General features: G+C 43.7%; 2 protein-coding genes across 2 annotated transcripts; one reads left to right on the top strand and one right to left on the bottom strand.

Moving 5' to 3' along the window:
- The first annotated feature begins 5,133 nt into the window (after positions 1 to 5,133).
- LOC131886617 (uncharacterized) lies at positions 5,134 to 10,926 on the top strand. Its single transcript, XM_059235006.1, has 6 exons — positions 5,134 to 5,393; positions 6,213 to 6,735; positions 7,056 to 8,402; positions 8,451 to 8,543; positions 8,698 to 8,796; positions 8,931 to 10,926. Exons 2-6 carry the CDS (start codon positions 6,259 to 6,261, stop codon positions 10,329 to 10,331), a joined length of 3,417 nt encoding a protein of 1,138 aa, XP_059090989.1. The 5' UTR covers positions 5,134 to 5,393; positions 6,213 to 6,258; the 3' UTR covers positions 10,332 to 10,926.
- Positions 10,912 to 23,153, bottom strand: LOC131887348 (uncharacterized). Its single transcript, XM_059235935.1, has 6 exons — positions 22,672 to 23,153; positions 21,672 to 21,767; positions 20,132 to 20,388; positions 19,150 to 19,294; positions 11,814 to 11,996; positions 10,912 to 11,032 (listed from the first exon to the last, which is right to left on the bottom strand). Exons 1-6 carry the CDS (start codon positions 22,847 to 22,849, stop codon positions 10,941 to 10,943), a joined length of 951 nt encoding a protein of 316 aa, XP_059091918.1. The 5' UTR covers positions 22,850 to 23,153; the 3' UTR covers positions 10,912 to 10,940.
- Between the last annotated feature and the right edge of the window lie 1,710 nt (positions 23,154 to 24,863).

Below are 24,863 nucleotides of genomic sequence, written 5' to 3'. Positions count from 1 at the left end.
ACATATATACAATACAACTTGTCGCTTTTTGTGAATACTTAATGAATTTCGCGTTACTATGGTTGAAACTCGGAATCCGTCATACTATAATCATGGAAAATTCGATGGTCATTATTTCAGTCATATCTAAAATGGATTTTTTTATTTAATTCTTTTTTTAAAATTGGACGGTGAATTGGACGGCAATCAAACCATCGACATTTTCAAACGGTCTTCACATCAGAACTAAGGAGGTCCTTTGATGCTAATGCTCAAATCGAGTCATTGCGTTGTAGTCAGAGCCCTCTAGTTGTAGTCATTTACAAAAAAAGCAATGCAGTGAGAAATACTATTGTAAAGCCTTTATTGCGAGAATGTCTCATTGGATCCGTTATTTTACAATATTTGTGTTGGCATGTCATCGAATCTTGTCCATTTCTGGGTTCAGAAAAAGTGACAAAAATTAAAACCTAGTTCAAGAGCTCTCCGCCATGATCCAAGTTTCTAAATACGGTAATAAGATGAATGAAATAAAAAAGGGACTCAGTGCATTATTGACTAAAAGCAGGCTTATTTGGGAAGGGGAGGGGGCGAACTGTTCATATTCCATATTTCTAGAAGTCCGTGTGTAGAAGTTAACTTTACACACTCAACTAGCTGTATCTTGAGTGAAATGAACAGAGTACTTTCTACGGTTATTGGCAGCCTTTAAGAGATGAGTGGTTGTCCAAGATGGAGCCGTGTCGGAGGTATTAGCGTGCCCATAAGGGGGCCCAGAGGTCTCTGTGGCAATAGGAAGGGGTAATAGTGATCATTTGAGTGAGCTCATCCTCTTTGTTTTTGGGTACTTTTATAGAAAGTGTCACTCACAAGCCTTTTAAATTCTCACTCGGTCGTCTTGAGACCTTAGCCCTATTTTTTATGACTCGACAACTGACACACATCAGTCAGATCCTTCTTTTATAAAATATTTGAAGGTGCTGAAACCGAGTACTCACAATCTTGTAAAAATACTCAAATATCCTTGAGAAAGTGACAAGGCCGAAAGATCAATTAAAGTATTACTTGACAATGAATTTGAAATACGTAACAATAATCAACCTCGGCATTTTCTGGGTAAAAAGTGAACTGGTAATTATCGAAAATTATGAAAAGAGTTCGGCGGGTTGAATTGGGCAAAAGACATTGAAGGATGCAAAAAAATCGGTGTGGTTAATAAACGTACTGCACGTGTTTATTCCAAGTTTAGCCTCCAGGGAATGAGCATTGAAATACAATAGTTTCGCCAAAAAGAAGCATCACATTTGTGAAAAGACATTATTGCAACGACAAGATATGTCCCATTTCTGATGGTACCAGTGGTGATTCGGATGGGTGACCAGACAAATCAACCCAACAAACACATCGATTGGCTTTTGAATTTCATCTAATTCATTCTGTATGTTTGCACAAAGTCGTATAGGTCCAGAAATATATGACTAGGAACATTGATGGAATGAGAGAACTCTCTTTTTGCGAGAGATTAAAGAAGTTGGGATTGTAACAATGTTCGGAGAGGATGAAAACTGTTTCTGATATTGTACGCTTTCAGAAGTATTTATGAGGTTTGCCTCTATTTAGGATTGAGTGTCACTTCTAGTTACCGTAAAAGCCTAATGTGCGCTTTGATGCCCATCACTGGGCCTTCGTAACCTAAAGTAAAAATGATATTTAGTTTGTTGTGGTTTTGCTTTGTTAATCATCCATGGGACGCCTGGGAACTTTGCATACCACCAGGTTTGCAACTTAGCTTAGAATGTACAACTTTGGAATGTAAACTTGTTGAGAAAGATCAAATATTCATTGAAGTATGCTTCTTGGCCCCTTTCATACTGAACTAGTACTTAAAAGAGAACAGATTTCTTTGCTCAACAAGGGCCCTCTTTTGCAATGTCAGACAGCCCAAACAAAACGGGAAGAGGCACGCTAGATTGCTAAATAAACTACTTGTGACATGCCATGAAAACAATTTCTTTTCCGGACATTATGTGACCCAGGTCACTGATTATGATAAACGTTACTCTCCACCGATTAGTTGGCGGTGCTCATTTTTAAATTTGTGGCAAACTGTTAGGAAGGTTTGGAGGGAGACCTTAAAGGCTATTAATATCGTGTTAGGTTAGGTTGGGTTAGGTTAGGTAAGGTTAGGTTAGGTTTGATAAGGTAAGGTTAAGTTTAAAAAAGTAGCACCGCCAATTAATCGGTGGAGAATAACGTTTACCCACTGATTATACATAATATTTTCGTTAGAATTAGCTAAAAGCAACACAAACGCATTGTCACTCAATAAAGAGAAATCGGCATTATTGGCCCTTTATTTGGCAGAGGTTGACTCACAAAGCGTTCTCTGAGGTGCAGATCGTAAACCATGTTTCGTGCAGCGGAAGGGGGCTATGGCTCATGAATTGACAGAAACACTTGCTCTTTACTTGTGCAACAGTCAATTGATCAGAGTGCTTCAAATAGTCCTTTTCATTGACCGGAGGAAGCGCCCTCTGCTTCGGCTAAGTGCAGACATAGAAACAAGAGAATACGATCTAAGGTGCCAGACTTTACGGATACATTATTTAATGAAGAATTTAGTGACCAAGTACTTTGCCACAACGAATAAGCCATCAACTCTTCTGGGAGATGTTTCAAATTCTCAGGTGCAAAATTCCAATCAATTATGACATCATTTTAGAGGAGGTTGTATACTGTATGATTAATAATGCACCAATACTTTTGCAATCATTATTTCCAATGAAATAATACTAGGAAAGGCACAGTTTGACCACTTTTTCTAAACTGACCATTAGCTTTTTAGCACAATTTGATGGAAAAAGATGCTGATGAAAAGTTGCCACTATGCTACAAATATGTAATATATATAGCTCACTTTTTATCCCATTTTGGATGTCAAAAGTGGTGGTAACCATACCCTTGTAGGATTCCAATTGTCTGTCAGAAGGGTTGGTGATGTATTTATGGTGTTAGAATAGATCAGCAATAAGTTGTTCAGTGAAAAATACCTTGTTAAAGTGAGGCATCTTAGAGCATATTCTTGTATTTCTCCATTAGAGAAGAGAGAGGAAAATAAAAAGGACTGTGGGTCCTTAATTATCAATGAAAGAATACACCTTCGTAAGTGGTATTTTTCTTTTCCTAGTATTATTTCAATGGGAATGGTGATTGCAAAAGTGCTGGGGCATTATCAATCACACATATACAACCTCCTCTAAAATGATATCATAATTGATTGGAATTTTACACATTGAGAATTTGAAACAAGTATGACTGTTCAGGGGAATCCTCAAACTACATTAGGCACTGAATTATATTACCATTTGGCTAATTAAATTTTTCATACACAAGTCCTTTGTAATCTGAAATAAAAAAAGAACCCTTTGCATTTGTGAAAAATCAACAGTATCTTGTTTAGGCCTGTCATAGGGGTAATAAAGAGTAATATTGCGTAGAGTCATCTGGTGTGTAACATCTTTAATATATTTCTTCTGAAACATTACATAAAGCTCCCAAGGTAAAAATATTATTTTCTATTCCAAAAGAGGAAAAATATGACAAAAAAACTCCACCAAGTTTTCCCGCTACTCATTTTGAACCAGTCTCCCGATAATCTCTGAATGTATGTTGGCATCGTTGGCACCACCATTTCGAGGTCAATCATTTGGTCGGTTTCCCTTTCTCCCCCGCTTCCTGTACTGGTTTCCATCCATCTTTCATCGGACCAAAAGACCAATCTGGCAGTCGCTTCTTGGTTCTCAAGCCGGCCAGCCCTAACTTTAATGGCCCAGCAACACATCGGCCAGACTAACTCTATGGCATTCTGAAAAATCCAAGTTTGGCTCGGTTTATGAACCCAGGAAAGATTGAAATGAGTATTGCCATACGAGAAATATATGTTTGTATCCTAACTATGGTTAATATCATGAACTAACTAACGCATTACCATTACATGAAGTGGCTTGCAAAAATTTAAGTCAGCCAGGAGCAACCCTGAAACCTTGGCTGTTGGCCTTGTGTTGGCTCTGCCCGTATGTCATTCAGCTCATGGTCAGGGTGACTGTGGCTTTCTTGACGTACCATACCACGTCCAGAGTATTAAAAGACAAAAAAGATGCTTTCTCGATCGTATTCAAAATCAATAGTGGAACGATGAGGAAAAAGCTGGCAATGTGTATCAACTACTTTTTTAGATATGGAATGAGCCAATAGTGATTACAAATTATTTTACACGGGTTTACAGGATAAAAGTAAAATGAATTTGAACTCCCAAAGGACCATGGTTATCGAAGTAGTTCAGAAAGTAGTTTCTGGAAAAGAAATTTGGGCAAGAAAACGAATCTTATTCCCATTTCCATTATCTTCCGACCCAAAAAGTCCATCACGCTGCTCCTTCTTTGGGTTGTCGAGCGAAATAGACTAAAACGACTAAAACGCAGTGGAACTGCAGCCAAGAGCTCATAAGGCTAGCCAATATGGCAATGATTAAGCCAGGTTATACTAAGTTGGCATCACTTTCTCTGAAAAACAATCAATTCTTTCCTTACGTTGGTTTTCCATCGAATCAAATGTACATATATAGAAGTAGTTGAAAGCAAGTGTTTCATTTGGTCTAGGATCCGGCTTGAATAGGGGGTAAGTAATCTGAATCTGACATCTTTTCACCCTCTCATTTGGCATCTAAGCTGAGTGAACATAGAGTGAGCCTGAACAGAGCTAGCCTTCAAGTCCTCGACCGAAAGCAGTGCCTCCATTTCTTGCGCTTTGGGCTCTAGCTTTGCGCGGAAATGTGGTTGTCAGTTTGGCTGACGACTCTGGCGCTTTCAACCAACACCCTTGAATCGATTCAATATTTTAAGCCCGGTCAAGAAAGTAATACAGGTCAATCGTATGTTAGGGAAAAACCTAGAAATAGAGTAAAGAAGCTGAGGCGTCTTCAATGGAAAGGTTGAGCGTTGTAAAAATATCAAAAGAATTTAACCCTACACCGACAGCCTGTTGACCCAGGCCAATATGAATTTCAGTGAACAAAAATTTGTAGCATTAGGATGGGCTCACCCATTTTAACACTCTGGCCCTGAGGCGGGTAGCGCTTTTGTGACGCGGCTGTCTGGCCACACTGACACAGAGTGAAACTGAAAGAGCGTCTGACTGAAGAGGAAGTCCAACTCAAGCCAGAACAAGAACACGACCGCGACCCCGACCCCGATCCAATCCACGACGAGACTCGGGGCCCGAGCAGATTCTGTTCCGGCCGTAGGACCCGTGATTGACCCGTACTCATCCCGCGTTCACCGCTACCCGCTACTCACCGCCAGTCAGCCTCCCGCGGATTGGGGCCGTGCTTTGGACCTCTTGGTTGGAATTGGAAGGTAACTTATGCACTCATGAACCATCCATTGATTGATTAATTGATTTTAAGACTGCCTCCCCGCTCAAAAGCCGGCTTTGGCATCCTGGGCCATTGGACTATGGAATATCCGCCATCCGTCCGATTTGATTGAAGTAGTAATATCCTACTTTTGACAAGAGATTTTGGCTCTTTTTACCTGAGCGAGCCGCTAAAAAAAACCATTCATACTAATTTGACGGCCCATTACCATGCCAAGATTTTGGCCACGAAACTTGCACATTAGACGATGCCACTTTTTTAACATAACCCCTTCGACCTCGTTCAATGAAATTGGTTTAAAAAGAAAACATTGCACCTATGCAATAACATATATTTTCACATTAATTAACGTCAATTATACCCGCAAGAATTGCGTACATGTAATCAATGACCAGCTACTCCTTGGCTGAATACATGTGTCTTAATGCAAATATATATTCGATTCACACACACTGACTCTATATTATAGAAGTCATTGTAAAAAGAACCCGATTTCGAAATCATGCCTGAGAGTCCCAAACTATTGTCTCCCAATCCAACCCAGCTTTGTTTGATGAGCCCACCTTTGGGATAAACCCGTCGGAAACGAACTCCGGCGTGCGTTTTGATGGCGTCCTCCCTCCTGACTTGGCCCTCCCGGTTGGAGTGCTTCCCCCCCCCATGGCAATTGAGTTTGGAATTGATCATTTCAAAAGACAGACGGCAATCAAGTTTGGCCAGCCCTCAAAGATAAAAAAAGAAGCCCTGGAGCTGATTTACAAGAATGCCAAGATCACTCTGGATTTATTCTCGTTTCCAGATCTGATCAGGCTTTCGTCGTCGAGGACGAGCCGGTCCTCCGGATCATGGACGATCCGGCCATTGTGTCGGTTTCGGCCGAGGCGCCCCACCGACCCGAAACCTCGGGCGAGTCCGAACCGGTGGCGGGTCATTGCTCCCTGGCCTCGTTTCTGAGTCAAGCCGGGGAATCTTTGACGGAATCCGGAGCCCTGTCCACGGCCCCGGCCGGAATGACAATGACGGCTGAGCTCGAGGCGACCGAGGCCAAGGAGGCCGCCGCTGATACGAGCTTGGTGGTTAATTTGATTACTTACTCGGCGGATACGTTGAAATCTTACCGCCAAACCGGTCCATCCACGCGTTGGCCGGATTATCTAGAGACCGAGTTCAAGAACGAGCGAGGGGTGTGGGACCCCAATCGATGGCACAAGGGCTGGCAAATCGGTCCCACTCCGCCCCTGTCGTTGAGGCCCCAAGGGGGGCGCGGGATGAGTGAAAACGAGGACGGGCGATCGGTGTCCAGTTTGTCGGGCGATTTGAAGGTAATGTGGGCCCAATAGTGTGCTCTCCAATACGTTGACCTAATGATCCAAGAATGATGGCTGAATAGTGATTTGAGCGTTGAACCAAACTTTGAGAGGGCGGGCCGTCACCGGTTTGTTTTTCCCTGTTGTCCAGATCGCTCAATAACCCTAACCGTCCAATTTCTGCTTTCTAATTTCTGCTCCACGTGAAAATGATCATTTTATCTGAGGCTGTCCGCTGGCGGCCTAGATAATCGTGTCAGGCTTTTCTTGGCAATTCCTGTTTTACCTTATTCCCCTCCCGAGTCCGTCTAACCATAGTTTTTTTTTATTTCTAGTTTCGACGAGATCCCAAGGATCGCCTCAGGATCGGCGAGCTCGATGGGCTCAAGTTGAGTCCACAGCGACGAAGTTTTTTCTCGGGGTGTCAAGTAGCCCAACCCTCGACGAAGGACAGCCAGGATGAGGGCAATTCGAGCGAAATCTCTCTCCGTCCAGACCCCAGCTCCAATCGTAGGCTGGGCTCTGGTCGGTTCTCAGGTCGTCAGGAGGCAGTGGAACGGTTGGTTGATGGTCATCGTCGTCTCGATGATCGTCACGGGGGATATTACGATCCTGATGATGCTCCACCCCGACCACGTCGAGTCATCGTTTTGGACCGAGATCGTTCGCGTGAACGGCTGAGTGACCGAAACGATCGAGGTGACCGAAACTACCGATGGAACAACTACGAGCGCTATGGTGACAATGGGCCACCCGGATCGAAGCATCATCAGCCCCGCAGCTTCAATCAAGCCCCCATCAATTTGAGAAATTTGAAGAACGAGCGGCCCGAACGAAGAGGCGGATCACGGTTCCCGAGGCGGGAAGAAAGTGAGCCCGAGTGGATGTCGGCCCAAGTGGAGCAAGGCGAATTGATGGAGCTCCGAGGCTTTGACGACTCTCCAGAAAAAGAGCGTCCACCGAGGAGCGAGAACGCTCCCTTGAAGATGCCCAATAAGCCACGCAGTAGCCACAGCACCTCTGCTAATAACAACAATAACGACGAACTTCCCACCCAGACTCACCCGGCCAATGGAACTCAAGAGCCTCCATCTCAAGCAGCGCCACCGAAGCCAGCTGATACCGACATAGGCTTCAATCTGGACGATATTCTCCAGTGCGACTTTATCGGGACGGATCAGATCAGTCAGATTTTGTCAGAGAACCCCGCGAGTGCGCCCTTGAGAGGGGCCTCCAAACAGCCGGAGACCGCCAGGGATTCCAACTCGAAAGGTAGCCGCTTCTCGCAATTTTTCAAACGCCCGGAGCAACCAGAACCAGCACCACGAGGAGCCGATATCAAGCCTCCACCGCCGCGGGAAGAGCCCTCACAGTCCAATGTTGCGAGCGATCTTCAAGACGATTCACGGCGGTCTTCCATTCAGGATGAGTTGGCCATGAACGGTAGGGGACGGCTTCATCGCTTCGGTGAACCCAATTTCCATCCCCCGGGACCCAATATCCGTATTCCGAGCCCCACCGACGCCCAGAGTGCGTGCTATTTTGCCCCCATCTCTCCTGCCGCCAAAACCGTGAATCGTGAAGATCGTGCCGCGGATCTACCCGTTGAAGAGAAGCCTTCCAACAATCTGCTCATGGACTTGCTGAAGGGGAATGGGAAAGGTACAAAAGAAAATCCTGGTGTAATAAGATGTGTACTGTATTTACAATTGTGTCTTTTTCCCTCATAGGACGATCAGACCCGCCATTCTGACTTAAGTAAATCTCGGGATAGTAGTGCCCGGGGTGAGGCCGGAGAAGATATGTCTGCGTTCAAGAAATTCGTAAGTGGTTTTTTTTTATGTATTATTCTCTTCGTCGGAAGGCATGCTTTATTAATCCCTAGTTTGCCGTCGTACTTTAGTTAGTTCTCCATAGTTAGTTGAATGTTTTATTTATACGGATATTTTTTTTTGTTCCTTTTCAATGTGGGATCAGGCGGCCATGCTTGATCAAGGAAAACCTGCTCCCTTCCCAAACCAACAGCATGCTCAAAATGGGGTTCACCCCGACCCAATCCATCGTCTTCACGCACAGGTACTGAAATGGGCCGCTTGGCTTTCTAGAACATGATATCCCTCTCTCATTGCTTGCAAGAAGTATTCCACTCAAAAAAGCCCGGGCATACCGTTTGCAAATCATATCTATTATTGTTGGGTTTATTCTTTCAGATCATGAGTAACTCAATGGAAGGAACTAGCGATAATCCACATATGATGCCGCCGTTCCCTCATGGTCAGTTCCCAGGAATGAGAGGTCCTCCTCTTATGGCTCATGTGCCAAATGTAATTCGACCCTCCTCGGTCCCTAACAATGCCCCGACTGAGCAGGAGATCCTGGCCGGCCTCTCTTCAGCAGGAAATGGGGGTGTGGTCGGACCTCGACCTCCGATCATGCGCTTCCCCAATGTTCCCCCGAGGTTACCCCTCACTCCCGACCTTCTGCATCTCATTCACTCCCACCCAAGCAATCCAACGTTACTCGAAACCCGCGAGGCCAAGTCCTTGCAGTTTGCCTTGGCTCATGGGCACGCTAAGCCCATGCAGCTCGTCTCGGAATTCGCTCACCGCGAGTTCGACCCCCATCAGAGAGAAGTGTTGGTCGCTGTGCTCAAATTACTTCAAAGTCAGGGCCGATTACCCGTCAGCATGCATCAGCTCCATCAACAACAACAACAGCAGGGACACCCATTGCCCGCCGGCGGCAATCCGCATGTTATGACTCGTCCTCAACCCACCTCCCCGCGAAGTTCGCCCCACTTCCCCGACAATGTTAATCTGGCTCTGCTCCAACAGCAACAACCCCCACATGGCCAACAACGGCTGAGCCCAGCCATGATGATGCAGCTGGCCGCTGCTCAGCAAGCCGGTCGCAAGCCCGCCAGTCTCAGTGTCAGTCCACAGCCCGCCGGTCAGCAACGAATCCCTTCGCCTCAGGAGATCTCGCTCCACACCCAGAACATTATGCAGCACGCCCTCATCAAACGTAAACTGGAGGAACAACGAGAGAAGTACCGCCAAAGACAAGAAGGCGATCCCCCACAATCAGTCCATGCCGGTCAGCACATGCACCAGGCTGCAGCTCGCATTGTGGCGTCTGAAGGGATGCGCCACCGCTCCAACAGTGATGCCAAACAGAACAGCTCCCCGTTGACCTTCACCCCTACCGTGGTTATGAAGAAGTTTGTGTCAGACCGGCGGGATTCGGATCCACGCCCACAAATCCCCGAATTGAAGATCAGCCAAAGCGGTGAGATTTCCGAGAATAAGAATAAACACGAAGCTCAACCAGGCCTAATGACCATGCCGGGTCAATCTCGACCTCCGCCTCAGCCCCATCTTACTCTGAATAATTTCATGAGCGCGCTTCAAAGCGGGGCCGTGAATCGGGAATCTCGCTCAAGTCACCACGGCGCCCGCAGTGGTGTAACGGGGCCTCCAGGAGCGGATCTCTCTCGGTTCTTCAGCCATGACGTTCTATCCCGTGCAGGACCACCCATGCCTCCGGTTCCCATCCAGGAGGCCATGACCTTGGAGGAGATTGAACGCCAGGCTTCGTCCATGAGGACCTGATACTACGCCTATATGAACCAATCTGAAGAAGACTGAGTAGTTGAGGAAGAACGAGGGAAGTATTGTTTGATTGTGTGACAGTCAAACTTGTGATAGGTCTATTTATTGAACAAAAAAAAAAAGAAAGAAAAGCAGGAGCTGCGGAAAGCTGGCGAAGACTGAGGTGGCTCGAGGACTTGGTGTTTTCTGATGCCAGAAATTGGTTCGGCCATTGTGATAGTGCTACATGACCTTCAATCGACATTCATGAACACGTCCTCTTATCCTATATGCTGCATTGTCGTTGTGAATCCTGAGACCCATGTCAAGCTCAAACGATTCTAGGTGGACTTTGAAAGGGATGTTGCTGCCTCCAGCACTCTTAATTGTACCATGGACACCCCAAGTATTCTATAAGTACAACCAAACATCGGAAGTCAATTCGCCAGATTTCTATTTCTCTATCTATCTATGCAAAGTAATGTCGCCACCAAGAAGAACTAAGTATTTTCCTGCCTTTACTCCAAACAAGCTGGTCGTTGTCTTGTGCGTCCGTTTCATGTTCCAGGTTCGATTTTCGTCCATTGGAAATAAAACTAGCTTTTTTAGTCACCGATTTATTCACTGAAATTAAATTATATCGTCGTTTTCTTCCAAAATGTTGGGCCGCTCTTCAATCTTCTTTGAGAAATGAACCCAATCGTGATGGAGGCTTCCTCGATCTGAAAGTCGGAAAAGTTTTTTTTCATTCGACTAGACATCCAGAAATAGTTCTTGTCGACAACCAAGACCGCACTCTCTTTTACGGCAAAACGTAAAACAAAGATAAATATTTTTGTGCAATCCTTGAATACAAGAACAATAGCACTAGCCACGGACTTCTAGAGATATTGACTGCGAACGGAAGCAAAATTATCCTATCACCTAAACCGTTCATCTTATTCCAAATAAGCACTTCATACGACCACAAGATCTGGTTGAATAGATGAACTCAGCCAAGTTTGAGCCTAAGCCTATGCTTAGGGAACTCTGGAGACATGTTCAAAGTTATGTAGTAAACACTACATAAAATTTGAATTTTCGGCCTGCTCTTGGTCAGTTACATATGCTTTTGACAACATAACTTTGAAACGATCGACTTTGCATGTAAATGATATAAACTTGACCTATCGTTAATTGAAGAGATCTACGTTTCTTATTTTATTACTTTAATTCGAAAAGTGGCTTAGAGTGGCTCTGACCAAGAGCAGGCCGATTTGCCGGGAAGCTCGTTCGCAGTCCATATTTCTAGAAGTCCGTACACTAACCCTCTGACGGCTCCAAATAGCGAGACCGACGTGAATAAAAACTGAACGATTTACAACTTCACATGATCACCAGGATCACCTTCTTGAGCTTGAATCGAAACTTTTGTGGGTCTGTTTGATTTTATCAGATGGAAAAAAAAGTCATCCATTTGACGGGCAAGATCTTCGACGGTCAAAGATAAGTTCTTTGGCTTACCTTTTATTTTGAGTCCAAGAAAGACGTTCCCGACGATGGATAAGATCAGTAGAATCCCAACAATCACAAATCCTGTCAGCCATCCATTTCCGTGACCTTTGACGGACACTTCTGGATTGATCTTCATTTCTTGTTTCACATCCAATTTTTCCACTTTTCGAGTGGTTGACGTCCTATTTGAGACTGGAAATCAAGTGGAACTAAGAGTTCTTAAATTAGATGATGATGAAACGGGATATCATCAAGAGAAAAAGGGCCTTAAATTGAGGTTTTTTATGTGTGTGTGTGGGGGGGGGATCTCCTATCCTGTGCTCGACCGAGTGAAGATTAATGATACTCGAGCCTCATTTTGAGGAGAGGGAAATGGTAAAATGTACGCTTGAATGTAGAAGTAAAAGGAAGAAAAAAGTTGAACAGGAAAAACGTGGATTTGTCTTCACAAAGACTGACATTTCCTTGACAACGATAAAGGTTCGTTGTGGACCCAATGCCAGCCCGGGATGGGACCGACATTTTCCCATTTCTTATCTCAATTACCACAATCAGTCCCACAAACCTAGGGAGTAAACACTGAAAGCACATTTCCTGAGTCATAGGTATACTCCATCAACCAAAAAAGTAGAGCTCAACTAACTCGACACTCTTCATCGAGATAGAATAATCATCCAAAACAAAAGCCAAACTTGGAAATTGATGGCCTCATAACTTCACAACTTGCGTGTGCTTCAAGTTTCTGAGAGTCTGGCGAACCGATTCCAAGGTGAATATGATAGTGGAATCATTCTCAAGTACAATCACGATAAATGATTCCTTCAACCATAACGACAATCGTCAATGACTGGAGTGACATTGTGACATTTCCGAGAGATCGGTAACGAAAACCACAAAACCACTCAGATCACATGTGCTGGCCTGAATCTGGTGTGGACCCATATGAGAATTGGGAACGACCCAAAGAACGCACGAAAGGCTGCAACATTGCATGGACGGGAAGAAATCCTCTTGTTCCTTCTGAATATGAAGAAGAATGATCTTTGTGTCCTCGAAGGAGAAATGAGGAATCATTTACATAAATGACGACTTAGCTTTGAGGCGATATGGCTTTATATGTGATAGCCATTGAATATTCAGCATGGTCCAGCTATCACTACCTCTCGATAGCGGCTCCTCTGCGCCTATCCAGATGATAAAGTATATCCGACGATGTTGTTTCATCTCGAGGAGCCATGCGGAAATAGACCTATTTATAATCCTTTTGACAGCCTGTCTCGGAATTTTAACACCCAATTTGGCCCCTCCAATCAGTCTGAAGACCTGTCAAAACCCACCATATCATCCAAAGGATTTTCGTTCCGTTTTTCAAAAACCAATTCCAGCATCTCTTACACTTTCTCTCTCGCTTCCAATTTTAAAATGCAGAGGAGCAGAGCGAATGGAGCTGGGCAGAATTTGCATATTTGTTCCATAAGTACTACTGCGGAGTAAGCAAGCTCGTAAGAGCAGACGGTTCCTTAACCTGAACTGAGCTCGGTTCAAACAGTCTGTGGTTGCGGCCTTCCTTGGCCTTGAACCAAGGGAACATAAACTCTCTTCAAATTGCGATTTGACTTCTCCACTGGTGCTCCAAAGGTTCCAACTGGACACGACACCTTTAAGCCCTCAAAGTGAGCTGAGGACCACTTGAAGTTTATTGTCGAGGAAAACATGATTGCCGAGGTTTTTCCTTCAAAATATCCCTTTTTATCTACATTCTCTGTCCCCTGGCTGAAGGTCATGTGGTCTTGAAACGCTGTTGGTAGTATGTGCTGGTTTCTGGCGGTGCAATCAAAAAAGTCTGACAACGCAATGAGCGAACAAGCCAAGCAAACCACCAGTCTTTGACTGGTTCCATCGAGGCCTTTATATGGACCCAAAGCTTTGCTGCGGATCCAGCGACGACAGTCGGCGAGTACAGAGGCCATCCATGTGCGGGGCGATAGATAAGCATGCAGTTTATTCCATGCCACTGGAATGAATACCAGTTCACGCAGAGCTTAGTGTGTCGTACACACATGGTTGGGGTCTGAATGATAGGGCTTATCAAAGGAAAACTTGGCTTCTCGTCCTCGTGGTCGTGCTTTTCTTCGTCGGTCTGGCATTGCAGTAAGCGTCTCATCAGTCCCTGGGGGAGATGGGGGGGGGGATCTCATATTATTGGTGGGTCCCGCTGGAGGTCCTGGGTGGCTTGCTCGATGTGGAAATACCCTCAGCTTCAAAGTGCTTGTTCCAGGTGGTTTTCGCAAAAAATCCTATACTAAAGTAATCCCTCATTTCAGTTGCAACTAAACAATCTCCGGCGGACTTTGCTTGACTCGTAATTCGAGTCCGACACAACAGAGCCTGGACCTCGAAGATATAGGGGGCACTCGGTTTGTGAACCTTTTTCGAAGGCACCATCCGACCAACCCAGCAAAGAGGCGAGCAACTTGTGCGGAGACAAGAAATAGAGACTAGCGAAGGAAACCTCGACGTGGTGTTCGTATCACCACGCCAATAGCGAGGGACTCAAATGAGCAGAGCACACAGCCGCCGAGCAAAGCAAAGCAACAAACGGGCAAAACCCTCGATGGCCTCACCAGTCCTCTCTCTGGAGTTCGTTCAGCTCAAGCCTCGTTCGTTGTCGAAAGAGAGGAGGAAGGGAGGCCAGTGTAGAGGCCCAGTTTCGTTTCCTTATGGCTTAGTCTCCATTTCGGTTTGCAAATCGGAAGCCTCAACATGGGTGTCTGTGGACCGGGAAGAGATTGTAGAGAATCTACTGTGATTTTACTGAACTCGACTATGCCGAAGTCTGGATCCGCTATCAACTTCTGAATGGGCTTTGTTCATTAGACAAATTGGATGTGGAGTCCCTTTCCTGTGCTTGTCTGAGCCTTGGTGATTGACGAGATATGGAAACGGACCATTATTCTATGGATTTTTGTCTCATTAGTGCTATGGCAAGTGGAAGCGTACACAAAGTTGCTTTGGCGCATACGTCAAGACCGTCTCAGAATAGTTCATTACGTCTTTTGTCACATTTGAGGCCCGTGTTGTTGCCCAGAAACTCAGTGGCTCAAGAAGCTGGCGAGCGACAAGGCAGGCCTTTGAAAAGGTGAAGGGCACCACTTGTCCAAGGCCAAGACCGTGTGAATTACAGGGTCCGTCCACCGACAGGCCTACAACTTAGCTCATTAGCTTTATTAGCCCCAGTGCCCACCGCCCTTATAAGAGAACCAAGGGGGGAGGTGTGTGGTTGTCAAGTTTGGCCTGGCTTTTTCAACCTCAGTCTTCCACTTTCTGGAGAAAGTTGGGGGACAAACTTGTAATTGGAAGTTGTCTGTGCCCAACACCTCATGTACAAATACGAAAGCACTATGAAGATAACACATATGTGCCAATTGGTGACTTGGGTTGGCCTACTGGATGTGGTCCGGGGAGCTAGCTCTGGCCTTTTCACTACAACTCTGGCTTCCATTGGCACCAACAATACCAACAGCAGTCTCATGGAGGAGGAGGAACCCAGGATGAGAGCGCCACCATGGCATAAGGATGGTCCAATGCCCACTATAAGTGATAGCGTATTTTCCCTCATCATTTTGATCTACGTAAGTGTGATCTTTGTCTTCATGTTCTTCTCGTTCTGCTGGAAAGAGCCTGATCCACCACCACCAGATCCGGCTCACAAGAACATTCCAATGATTACCTCAATGCTTGAAGAAATGGAAAAGCAAGAGTTGGAAAATAAGCAAAATGAAGCAAATCAACAACATGGGCCAGTGGGAAATGGATCCTTGGGTGAAACGCAAGAAATGCCAGGCAATCTCCTCTTAGATCACTCAGAAGTAGATCATGGAGAGCAACAAAGAGATCCCATTGTTGTCAGTGTGATCACAGAAAAATCTTCCAATATCCACCTCCCTCCTGCATTGGTGGACAAGTCCCCCAAGGCTGTGCCATCCACCAATGGAAATGGGAACAATGCCGTGATCCCAGATCCCACCCAGGTTTGACAGCCTCCCACCTTTAATCACCTCCTTTTAGTTGTGTCTCCAAATCAGATGGGAACGTTGTGATTTCGTTGTTGAAGATGAATGGATGGCCAAGAACACTGGGTTCTTCTACTTTGGCAGGACCATTGCCAGTCTGCGTATGTGTCCAAAACTTGCCAACTTCTCCGGCCTTCTCTAGTATTGCAGACCCAGGACAATTTCACTCACATTATCAATTTGAATTGCCCAAGCTACGTCTACACTTGGCGGGTACAATTTGAAGAAGGAGTTATTTAGAGCCTTGAGGCCCATCAGTTTTGTTGGTGAACATTTGGATTGCTAGGGCTGTGGTGTGGTTTCTTAAGAAGCATTTCGATGTAGTCTTTCAGAACTCTTGATGAATGGCCTCTTATCGAAGCATGGAGGCTGATTGCCTTCCAACAACCTTTTGCCCTTCCCATAAACTGATTATTACCGCGTCTGAAAGAATTCAGTTAGTTAATTCATAGGATTACCAAGGTCCAAGTTCTGTCCGTACCTTTACTTTGAGATATATTGCCCTTCACATCAGGTGACACATTTGCGGCTATGCTCTCTTTGCTTTGAACGGCTTTAGTTGCAAGACCTCATCCCATAGAATGGTTGCCATTCAGCTGAAGGAAGTGAATTTCTTTAGATCTATTGCCAAGTCCGTCCTCTTGGATTTGAAAGCTCGTCCATTCAACCAAGAAAGTTGGCTTTGTCTCGTTCAAGAAAGTGCGAAGAAAAAATGGCTTGAGTTTCAAATGTTTGAAAGCAAGCAGATTTTTTCAGTCAGAAAAAAACACCCACATTTCACTGAGCAACAAAGAACAAGCTTTACTCAAGATGTAGGATAGAGTGAGAGGACCCGTCCACACGCATTTACTGCTCTTTGTGGCAACAAGGCCAGAAATGGGCGGGTCTCCTGAGGATCCTACAAAGTGGAACCGACATGTACTCTTCAAAGCCGTGGGGAGGAAATAGCCACCTTGCATAGTGAGATGAGATGGAGTGGCTTATTGGATTTCATCCTCTGGGACAAGAACTCCACTTCAGGGATAAATAACCACGGGCATTTTGGTAAACTACTCTCCTCTCCGATCTTGTTCTGTTAAAAATTCAACACGACGTCACATTGAGCTTAGACACTCAAGTCACGTCTGAAAGGCTAATGAATATGTTCCAAGAACGCGTAAAAAGGCCGACCAGGAAAGCCAACCAACATCCGTGACTTGGAGAAGATGGGATGTCAGAAAAATGAACTCTATTCTTCGTTGGATCCGCTTGAATGAGGGATAAGCCTAGTCAAGGAAGCATCAGCCGAATGGAAGTGCGACGCTCTGTGAATGAAGAGTGCAAGCAAGAGAAGAAAACATTTACCCAACCTTGTTCCAACTCACAATTCAAGGGAGCAACCCAATAATGAACGCCAACGCCAGGCACTATTTGGCTTCATTAAGGCTATTCCCCCTTGTAAAGTCAAGGACTATTTATAGATGCACTTAATTCTTCCAAGAGCAGGAAAACCCTATGAGGTAAGACCATAAGGGTGAGTGTGGATATTCATGGTTCTAAACAACAATCCATCCATCCACTTTGATGATGTTTCTCGGGAAGCAAGCATGCATGTGGAATAGCTGATGAAGACAAGCATCTTCTTTAAGAGCTAAAGCATGGAAAAAAAACTATTCACTTGCTTTAAAATATCTGTCATGAGGGACTTCCATCTTCCCGCAACCTATGGTGTGAAGAACAAAAAAGGCGCAGGAATTGCTCAGTTCCTAAATTCGAGACCCCGGCCCTTTGCAACAGTAGCCCCTGATGTGCTCCAAAAGGCCATCAAAAACTCGGGAAGCCCGGCAAGTGCAATGCACTCACTCCAGTACCCTTTACTTCGAAGTACAACCCACATAGAGCACCAACATTGAACAACGGGGAAGACCTCTCGCTTTGCCAAGTCGAGCTGAATTTCGCAAAAGGAAGCTTGCAACGCATCCGTAGAACTATGCCTCGCTATTTCCCAGATAGAACAGAGAACGAGGACGCCTCATTCATGGTTCCATTACAGTACACACACAGCATGGCAGAGTGAGGAGCCTTCTGCAGATCTTCCAGAAGCCCACTCACCCACCCGAGTGGAACCAGTCCAGGGAATGAACCAATGCTACGTGCTGCTATCCTCACTCTCGAGCTCATTCAAAGAGGAACGAGAAGAGAGCTGTTGAAACGAGAAGACGAGGAGGACCCAAAAAGGAAGAAGGAACATTTTTAGTTCCACCACCAGGAAATACGCTGCACCCTCACATCTGAGAGAAGACCTATTTTCAATCTCTTGGAGCCAGAGTGTACTTCTCGCCCATGGAACATCCTTGAAAGACGCCATTATGTGGACATCTCATTCCTGTAATTCAATTTATCGCCCATATTTCTCGCTAAGACACATCTTTGGCATGTTGCCAGGTTGCCAAGTTTGCCGAAGAGGGTACCATTGCAGTGGCAAAGAAACACACCATGTGTGAAAGATTCGAAAGCCATGCTCCAAGATGTCACTAGAGAAAGTTACTGTACTATGCAAAGGTCTTGCCTTGAAATGTTGGTCTTTGCAAACTTGCTCAACTGCATGAAGATTTTCTACATGAAAGCACCACAGACACGCACTTGATCAACTCCCTCAACCACGAGCTTCCCCAGGAGCGCTCCTCAGGAACGATTGGTTGATAAAAGTTGAGAGAATAATAGAACTAAGTGGTGGGAGCGGTGGTGTGATTGGTATTGGCAAACTTAGAACACGCAATCCCTTTACTCCTTGAATAACGTTCCAGAATGTCAAATAGTTCAACTTCGATTTTTCGAGTGCCGAGGCCCCAATTGATCGGGTAAACGGGAGGAAACAATTTTTTTGAAAGCAGTATTCATAAAACTTTTTTTGATCTCTTCCCACTTGCTAACGACAATCAGTCACAGGACACAAGGTATTTTTTTGATCACGTTATACTTTCAATGCCTGGGGTTCTTCTAGATTCTCACACAATCCCCTGGGAACTCACTCAGTAACTCTGCTCTTGCTCATGCCATCGTTAAATTATAACCTTGAAATAAAGCATTATACGTCAATCTAATTTTGATTTATGTTGCATGTTACACTTTGACAGTCGTTCAAGTCTAAAAATAGGCTTTATCTCACGGATGATACTATGATAGTTGATGCCTGATGGTTCATTGTACCACTTACTTGAGTCTGGAACCAGTGAATGACTGATGTGAACTCACAAGGCCTTATGAATTGGAACACTAGATGTAGTAATTACCTGGACACTCATCTCGGCAATTGCCCCAATGCTCAGTAGCATGGCCATATTCATCCACCACTATTGGACACCAGGGATTGTCATGTCCCACATGGGTGCACTCATTATAGGTTTCGTCCTGATACACAAACGGAAACTGGCAAACCTAAAAGTACAGGAAACGTCTGTCATTGTCAATCACCTCGGATATTGGACGAATACTATACAAAACAAGTACATAGCCAAACAGAACCAAATTCAAGCTTGGAACAGATTATTGTAATAAGCAAGTTAGGGTTGCAATCTATGGCAAAGCATTGGAACTGAATGCCCTCGCTTTACCAAAAAAGGCCTTGAGCCTGAGCTTATCATCGGTGTGGTGGCTTTTTAGAAGAATAAAACAAGAAACCATGTTGCGTGAGACACCAAACTATTGGGAGATTTCCATCGGCGTGGCTCCATTACAGAAACTTTTTTAATGAAGCAAATATTTTTTTGGTTTTTTAACTTTGTTTGATAGCATAGTCCAAGAATAACACCAATTTCGCCAGTGAACAACTAAAGTTCAAGACTTTAATGGTTTAAAGAGTGCGAAATATGAAAATTTTCCAATCAAGGTATGAACTGCAGCAGTTGTGAAATAGAAATAACCAAATTAAATCTGGTTTCTTCGCGAGCCGCCAACTCACATCATATCACTCTTGCCTTCATGTAAGGCCTAGCATACACACCAAGAGCCTAACTCATTAGCACAACAAAAAGCTTATCTCTTTTAAGAAATATCAAAATCATAATGCTGCCTTTGAATAGTTTTCATTCCTTGCCCGGTTGGAATTTAAAACAAATCGAAGTTCAGTACACCAAAGTAATTTCATGCGAATAATAACGAAAGGCACGCTAAATAAGATAAATCCGATTCACTTGTCATTCACGTTGTGTCCTATTTTACCATAAAGTATATTATATCGTGCTTTCAGATGATACTTTTTAATTTTTTTTTGACCTTATCATCTGTTGTCCGACACGAGTAGTGCTTGTCCGCGAAACACTCTGGTCCACATGGTCCCCATGACCAACTGATGTCATCTAAAGTTGAATGATTCTTGTGGATCGTGCACCAAAGTTCCGAATGACCGGCCGCTGTACATGAATAGTAATTCCGACCATGATAATGAAATGGGAACTCACAAGGGGAGCCTTGAAACTGAACTCCATGGTCGCCAATGGTTTGGGTCGTGGAACAAGGAGAGAGCAAGTCATCTGGAGAAGACCATTTAGATAGTGACTTAGCTTGGAACAGAATGGCAATTCAGGTTTTTTATGCCTTCTTATTATTCTCAACTTCTAGGCACTTATGATTGGAGGTTTCAAAATGCAAATTGAAATTTTTGCAACATGTCATCTTCTTGTCTTTGATTTCTTTGAGACCCCAGACACGTTTGGTTAAAATGAAAATTGGCCGAAACAAGCAAGATGATCATTAGAGAACCAACCGGAACATCTTTGATGCATTTTTGTGACATGTTAACGACTAATCCATGCAAGTAATCAATGTATTTTAAAACATGATTTCAAGTATTCATGTCGATTCTTTTTTGCTTTTACCTATGATTTGGACTTTGGGCATATTGGTGTGAAATTAAGGAAATGTATTTTCCAAGTTTTTGTCTAAAATGGCTTTGAATGGGTCAAAATCATAAAGCATATTTGATGGCATTGAACCTTTACGGCAAAAAGTGCGCATGTACATTCAATCTTCTTTAACTTTGAGAACAATTCATCCAAAGAAACACAACGCAAAAAGAGATAACAGGATAGCCGTTTAAATTTAAGATTTCAAAGGTTATATTTACGGTACTGTGCCTTTATAAACTGGATCTGATTATGTTTATGCAAAATTGTTGATCTTGGTTTCCTGATTTGAATCCTATGGTTCTATTTAGGCAAATTTCGGTTTCGACCAAGGGACTTCAGAAGAAACAGTTTCACAGTAAATCTAAGACAACACACGCACAGATGCAACATCAGTTCAATCAGATCCTTCAAGCAACTATCATCTGCCTAATGAGCTCAAATCCTATTTATAAGTCTCACTTGTAGTTGTGTATGTATCAAATGTATCATTTTTTATTCATAAACAGACAAAAATTACTTCCTAACTAAAAGCATCCTTTTTGGACTTGTAATTATTGCTTTTAAAACGTTTATCACATTCGGTGCAGATGACCATTCTTTGGTGATATTTTTGCTATTCTTTTACCTTCAAAAAATCACCTCTTTTCATTGAAATTCATTTTCAAACAAGTTTGAACGGCGCCTGTTGATGGTAAACTTATGTTGTGCCTTCCAAATATTGATGGGAGGAACTGGGTGAGCTTTGATCATAGTAGAGTAGCCATGCTTCTCACACTGAAAATATTGCTGTCTGACGAGCCTAGGCATCTAATTCTTTTTTGGATTTTCCCTCTGACTGCCTGACTAACTCTGCTTTACCAGGATTCATCAAGGTCCGTACCCACCAGATGTCCTCGCTGAGAACTTACCAATGCATTCCCGTGAGCAATTGGCCATTTCCCGAGCCACGAAATTGTCGTCATTGGCAATGGAACATTGCCAAATGCCATTGATGGAACTACATCCTGAAAAACGTTCCCAGAGTTGAACAAGAATAGCATGTTGGGGTGCAATTCATTCGAGACCAAAACCCGGGATGAAAGAAAAGAATAAAGTTGCCCGGGATAAAACTTTGAGGCCGATTGTGACAAGAGAACTTTTCGTGCTCCAAAAGGACCCAAAGTGAATGTCCCACTTGGAAACCTCTCTTCAAGGCTCCACGGCGTTGAAGGAGGCACGCAATGGAGTTGCGAGTATCGTTCATTCACACATGGAGGGGGAAAACGTGCAACTTTGGGACCCATAACATGTCAACAGCAACGAATCTACGTCCATTATAATCAACACGAAAAGGGCCATGCTTGATGATGATTTAGTAGGAGCTGTCCAACACATCGTTTTGCCATTTTTCCCCCGGGCACTCTCAAAGATGAAAAGCCAGTCAGTGTCGAACATTGCGTTGGAACGAAGTTTGGCGAGCCCCAAGTTCATGGGATGAAATTTCGTCTTTCTCGTTCGTTGAGGTTTACGTTGAATTTTACACGTTAGGTTAACAACGTGCGTTATTTCATCAGAAATTCAACCAATCGCCCCATTTGGACCATATTGATACATTTTGGTTTGAATATTTTCCAAAACCAAAACGGTCACCTATTTCCCACGTTACTTTTACATAAACGTTCATTTTTCTTATTTATTTTTATTTTTTGGGTTTGTTTTTTCACGGTCTCTTCTAACCACTATAGGGAATGTTATGCCCAGTACTATTTTGTTAGCTGTACTAGTACTATTATTGAGCTGGAAATTGAAAGGTTGAGTCATTTTTGTTCTCTAACCAAGCAAAATCCTACCTTATAGTCTCACACTCTAAGTCTTAATTTGGTTATAGTCAAAACGTTCAGAATGATTGATCAAAGAAGAAACCAATACCGTCGTAGAGCCGTGTCTGGTAGAAAAATGACCCAAGGCACTCGTGGAATCCTCCGGATGGCATGGATACGATGGAATAACAAGGAGCTCGAACCTGTAGACCAACGATTTCCAGGGGGTTGAATAGAAGCCAAAACACTTCCAGGACCAGCAACACCCACCAGTTGAGCTCAATCATGTCGACCACACTGAGTGGCTTGGTCGACTTGGATCAAACGAGTCCTTCCATATCACACTCGCTCACTCTCATCAAGCTTGGATATCACACCAGAATCCCTCAAAATTCCAGAGCTCCCGTAGTAATGATGCATTCGAATCATCAAGCGAGAGGCATTCGTTGACACAAATGCCAGGAAGGATTAAGCCAGCAAGCGAGCCAAGAGCACTACAACAACTCACTACCTTTTATTCTGGTGCATTACATAATGTTTTGGCTTCTTTATAAAGTCGTTAATTGGCTATTGAATGTTGAGGTTAAGAACTATCCAACAACTGGAGATCGGTTTCAAAAGAAGACTGCATTCTTTCAAGTGGTTGCTTTTATTTAGTTACGATAACGATGCCGTAGAGTTGAGGAGGCAATTTGATTTTAAGAGCTCTTAATTTCATGAAAATTTACATCGTCGTGTTTGTTTTGAATTTTGGTAATGAAATGTGTTTGTCAAAGTGAACAAGCCGAGATGTTTTTCTTGTTGTTGCTTTCTGGGAATGATGTAAATGCCAGGTAGTAACAAAATTGCAGTAAATTGTTCCTTTTTTTGAAAAAGGAGCTGTAATATAACCTTTCATTTTAATAGTACTGGGGATTACGTTCCAGTAGCGGTTAGAAAAGCCCGTGAAAACCAAAAAAGAAAGAAGAATCCCATTGCATCTGAAAATGGTGTAATTCTACCTATCCATTTTTTTGTTTAATATGGTTTTTCACGGGCTTTTCTAACCGCTACAGGGAATGTAATCCCCAGTACTATTAAAATGAAAGGTTATAATTCGTCTATTTATTACCTTTCAATCTTTATATATATTTGGTCTACCAATGAATTTGGGTTGGCAGACCGAGCTAGTCTTTGAATGTAGGGTTGATCAGGAATGCTATCTAAAAATTTGTCTAAGTCTGACTTGAAAGATGCGACCAGATCAACAAGGCCTACGTATTCCCTACGAATATTACAGGGAAGCAAATTAAACAATGAAGGAGCCCGAGAAAGACGAGAGGTGGACTTCATTGTTCGAACTAGCCTGGATTCTCAAGGCTTGAGGGTGCTCTCAAAACGCACATTAAGCCTCTACGGTCACTAGGATTGACCCTAAATCCTGGGTGGGACAAAGCTCATGGATGCTTTTGAAAACGTACAGTATCAGGTACCTTCAATACCTTCTCTGAACACTGTACAGTCCCAACTTTTTTAGCCTCTCCCAATATGAGAGCTCTCTCAATCCTGTGATGTTCCTAGTGAAACATTTTTGACCTGCTCAAGCTTTTCAAACATGCTGAACTAATTGGAGCCCAAATGGGTGAAGCATATTCAAGATGTGTCTGGACAATCGACTTGTACAGAGTTAGCATTGTGATACTATCTCTGGACTTGAACGTTATCCAACCACATGTTTGAAAAGCTTTACCCACCGTTAACTGGATATGCTCATCGAACTTTCCATTTTTTGGGAGGACTACACCTAGATCCTTCATGGAGGAAACCTGCTCATTATCTTTACCTCCATTATCGACGAGCGGAGTGTCTAATGGCGTCGACCCAAAGGTCATTGGGAGGAATTTCATTCCATTCAGGGCCATAATATTCTCAGCAACCTAGGAATAGATTTGATCTAGGACCTCTTCCAAACTACCTGAATTCTGACTATCCCAACCACTAACTAATTTTGTATCATCAACATAGGGAAGAGATACTTACATTAGTACTGTCAAGCTTCTGAAGTGGAGCAATGAAAATGATGAAAAGGAGAGGACGCAAAATGGAGCCCTGAGGGACACCCAACTTGACATCATGTATATGTCACTAAGGGATCCCTCGACCTTAAGAATTTGCTTCCTTTCATGAAAAAAAGCTTCTTATCCAATCAAGAACCTTGCCTTAAATGCCAATGTCATGAAATCTATGCAGCAAAAGGCCATGATCTACTTTATCAAAGGCCTTGGCAAAATCAAGATAGACAACATCAACTGACTCACTCAA

The sequence above is a fragment of the Tigriopus californicus genome, chromosome 9, assembly GCF_007210705.1.
Source record: "Tigriopus californicus strain San Diego chromosome 9, Tcal_SD_v2.1, whole genome shotgun sequence".
In the NCBI taxonomy this organism is placed as follows: Eukaryota; Metazoa; Arthropoda; class Copepoda; order Harpacticoida; family Harpacticidae; genus Tigriopus; species Tigriopus californicus.
This window is presented reverse-complemented; position numbering and strand designations above follow the sequence as displayed.

Bases quoted from the DNA above. Each gene is read 5' to 3' on its own strand.
- LOC131886617 (XM_059235006.1), top strand. From the start codon at position 6,259: ATGGACGATCCGGCCATTGTGTCGGTTTCGGCCGAGGCGCCCCACCGA. The intron at 8,544-8,697 runs GTAAGTGGTTTT...ATGTGGGATCAG, and splicing joins TGTCTGCGTTCAAGAAATTC to GCGGCCATGCTTGATCAAGG. The intron at 8,797-8,930 runs GTACTGAAATGG...TTATTCTTTCAG, and splicing joins TCCATCGTCTTCACGCACAG to ATCATGAGTAACTCAATGGA.
- LOC131887348 (XM_059235935.1), bottom strand. From the start codon at position 22,849: ATGATTGAGCTCAACTGGTGGGTGTTGCTGGTCCTGGAAGTGTTTTGG. The intron at 19,295-20,131 runs GTCAAAAAAAAA...CTGTACTTTTAG, and splicing joins GTCGGACAACAGATGATAAG to GTTTGCCAGTTTCCGTTTGT. The intron at 11,997-19,149 runs GTAATTACTACA...CTTGATTTCCAG, and splicing joins TTGCCGAGATGAGTGTCCAG to TCTCAAATAGGACGTCAACC.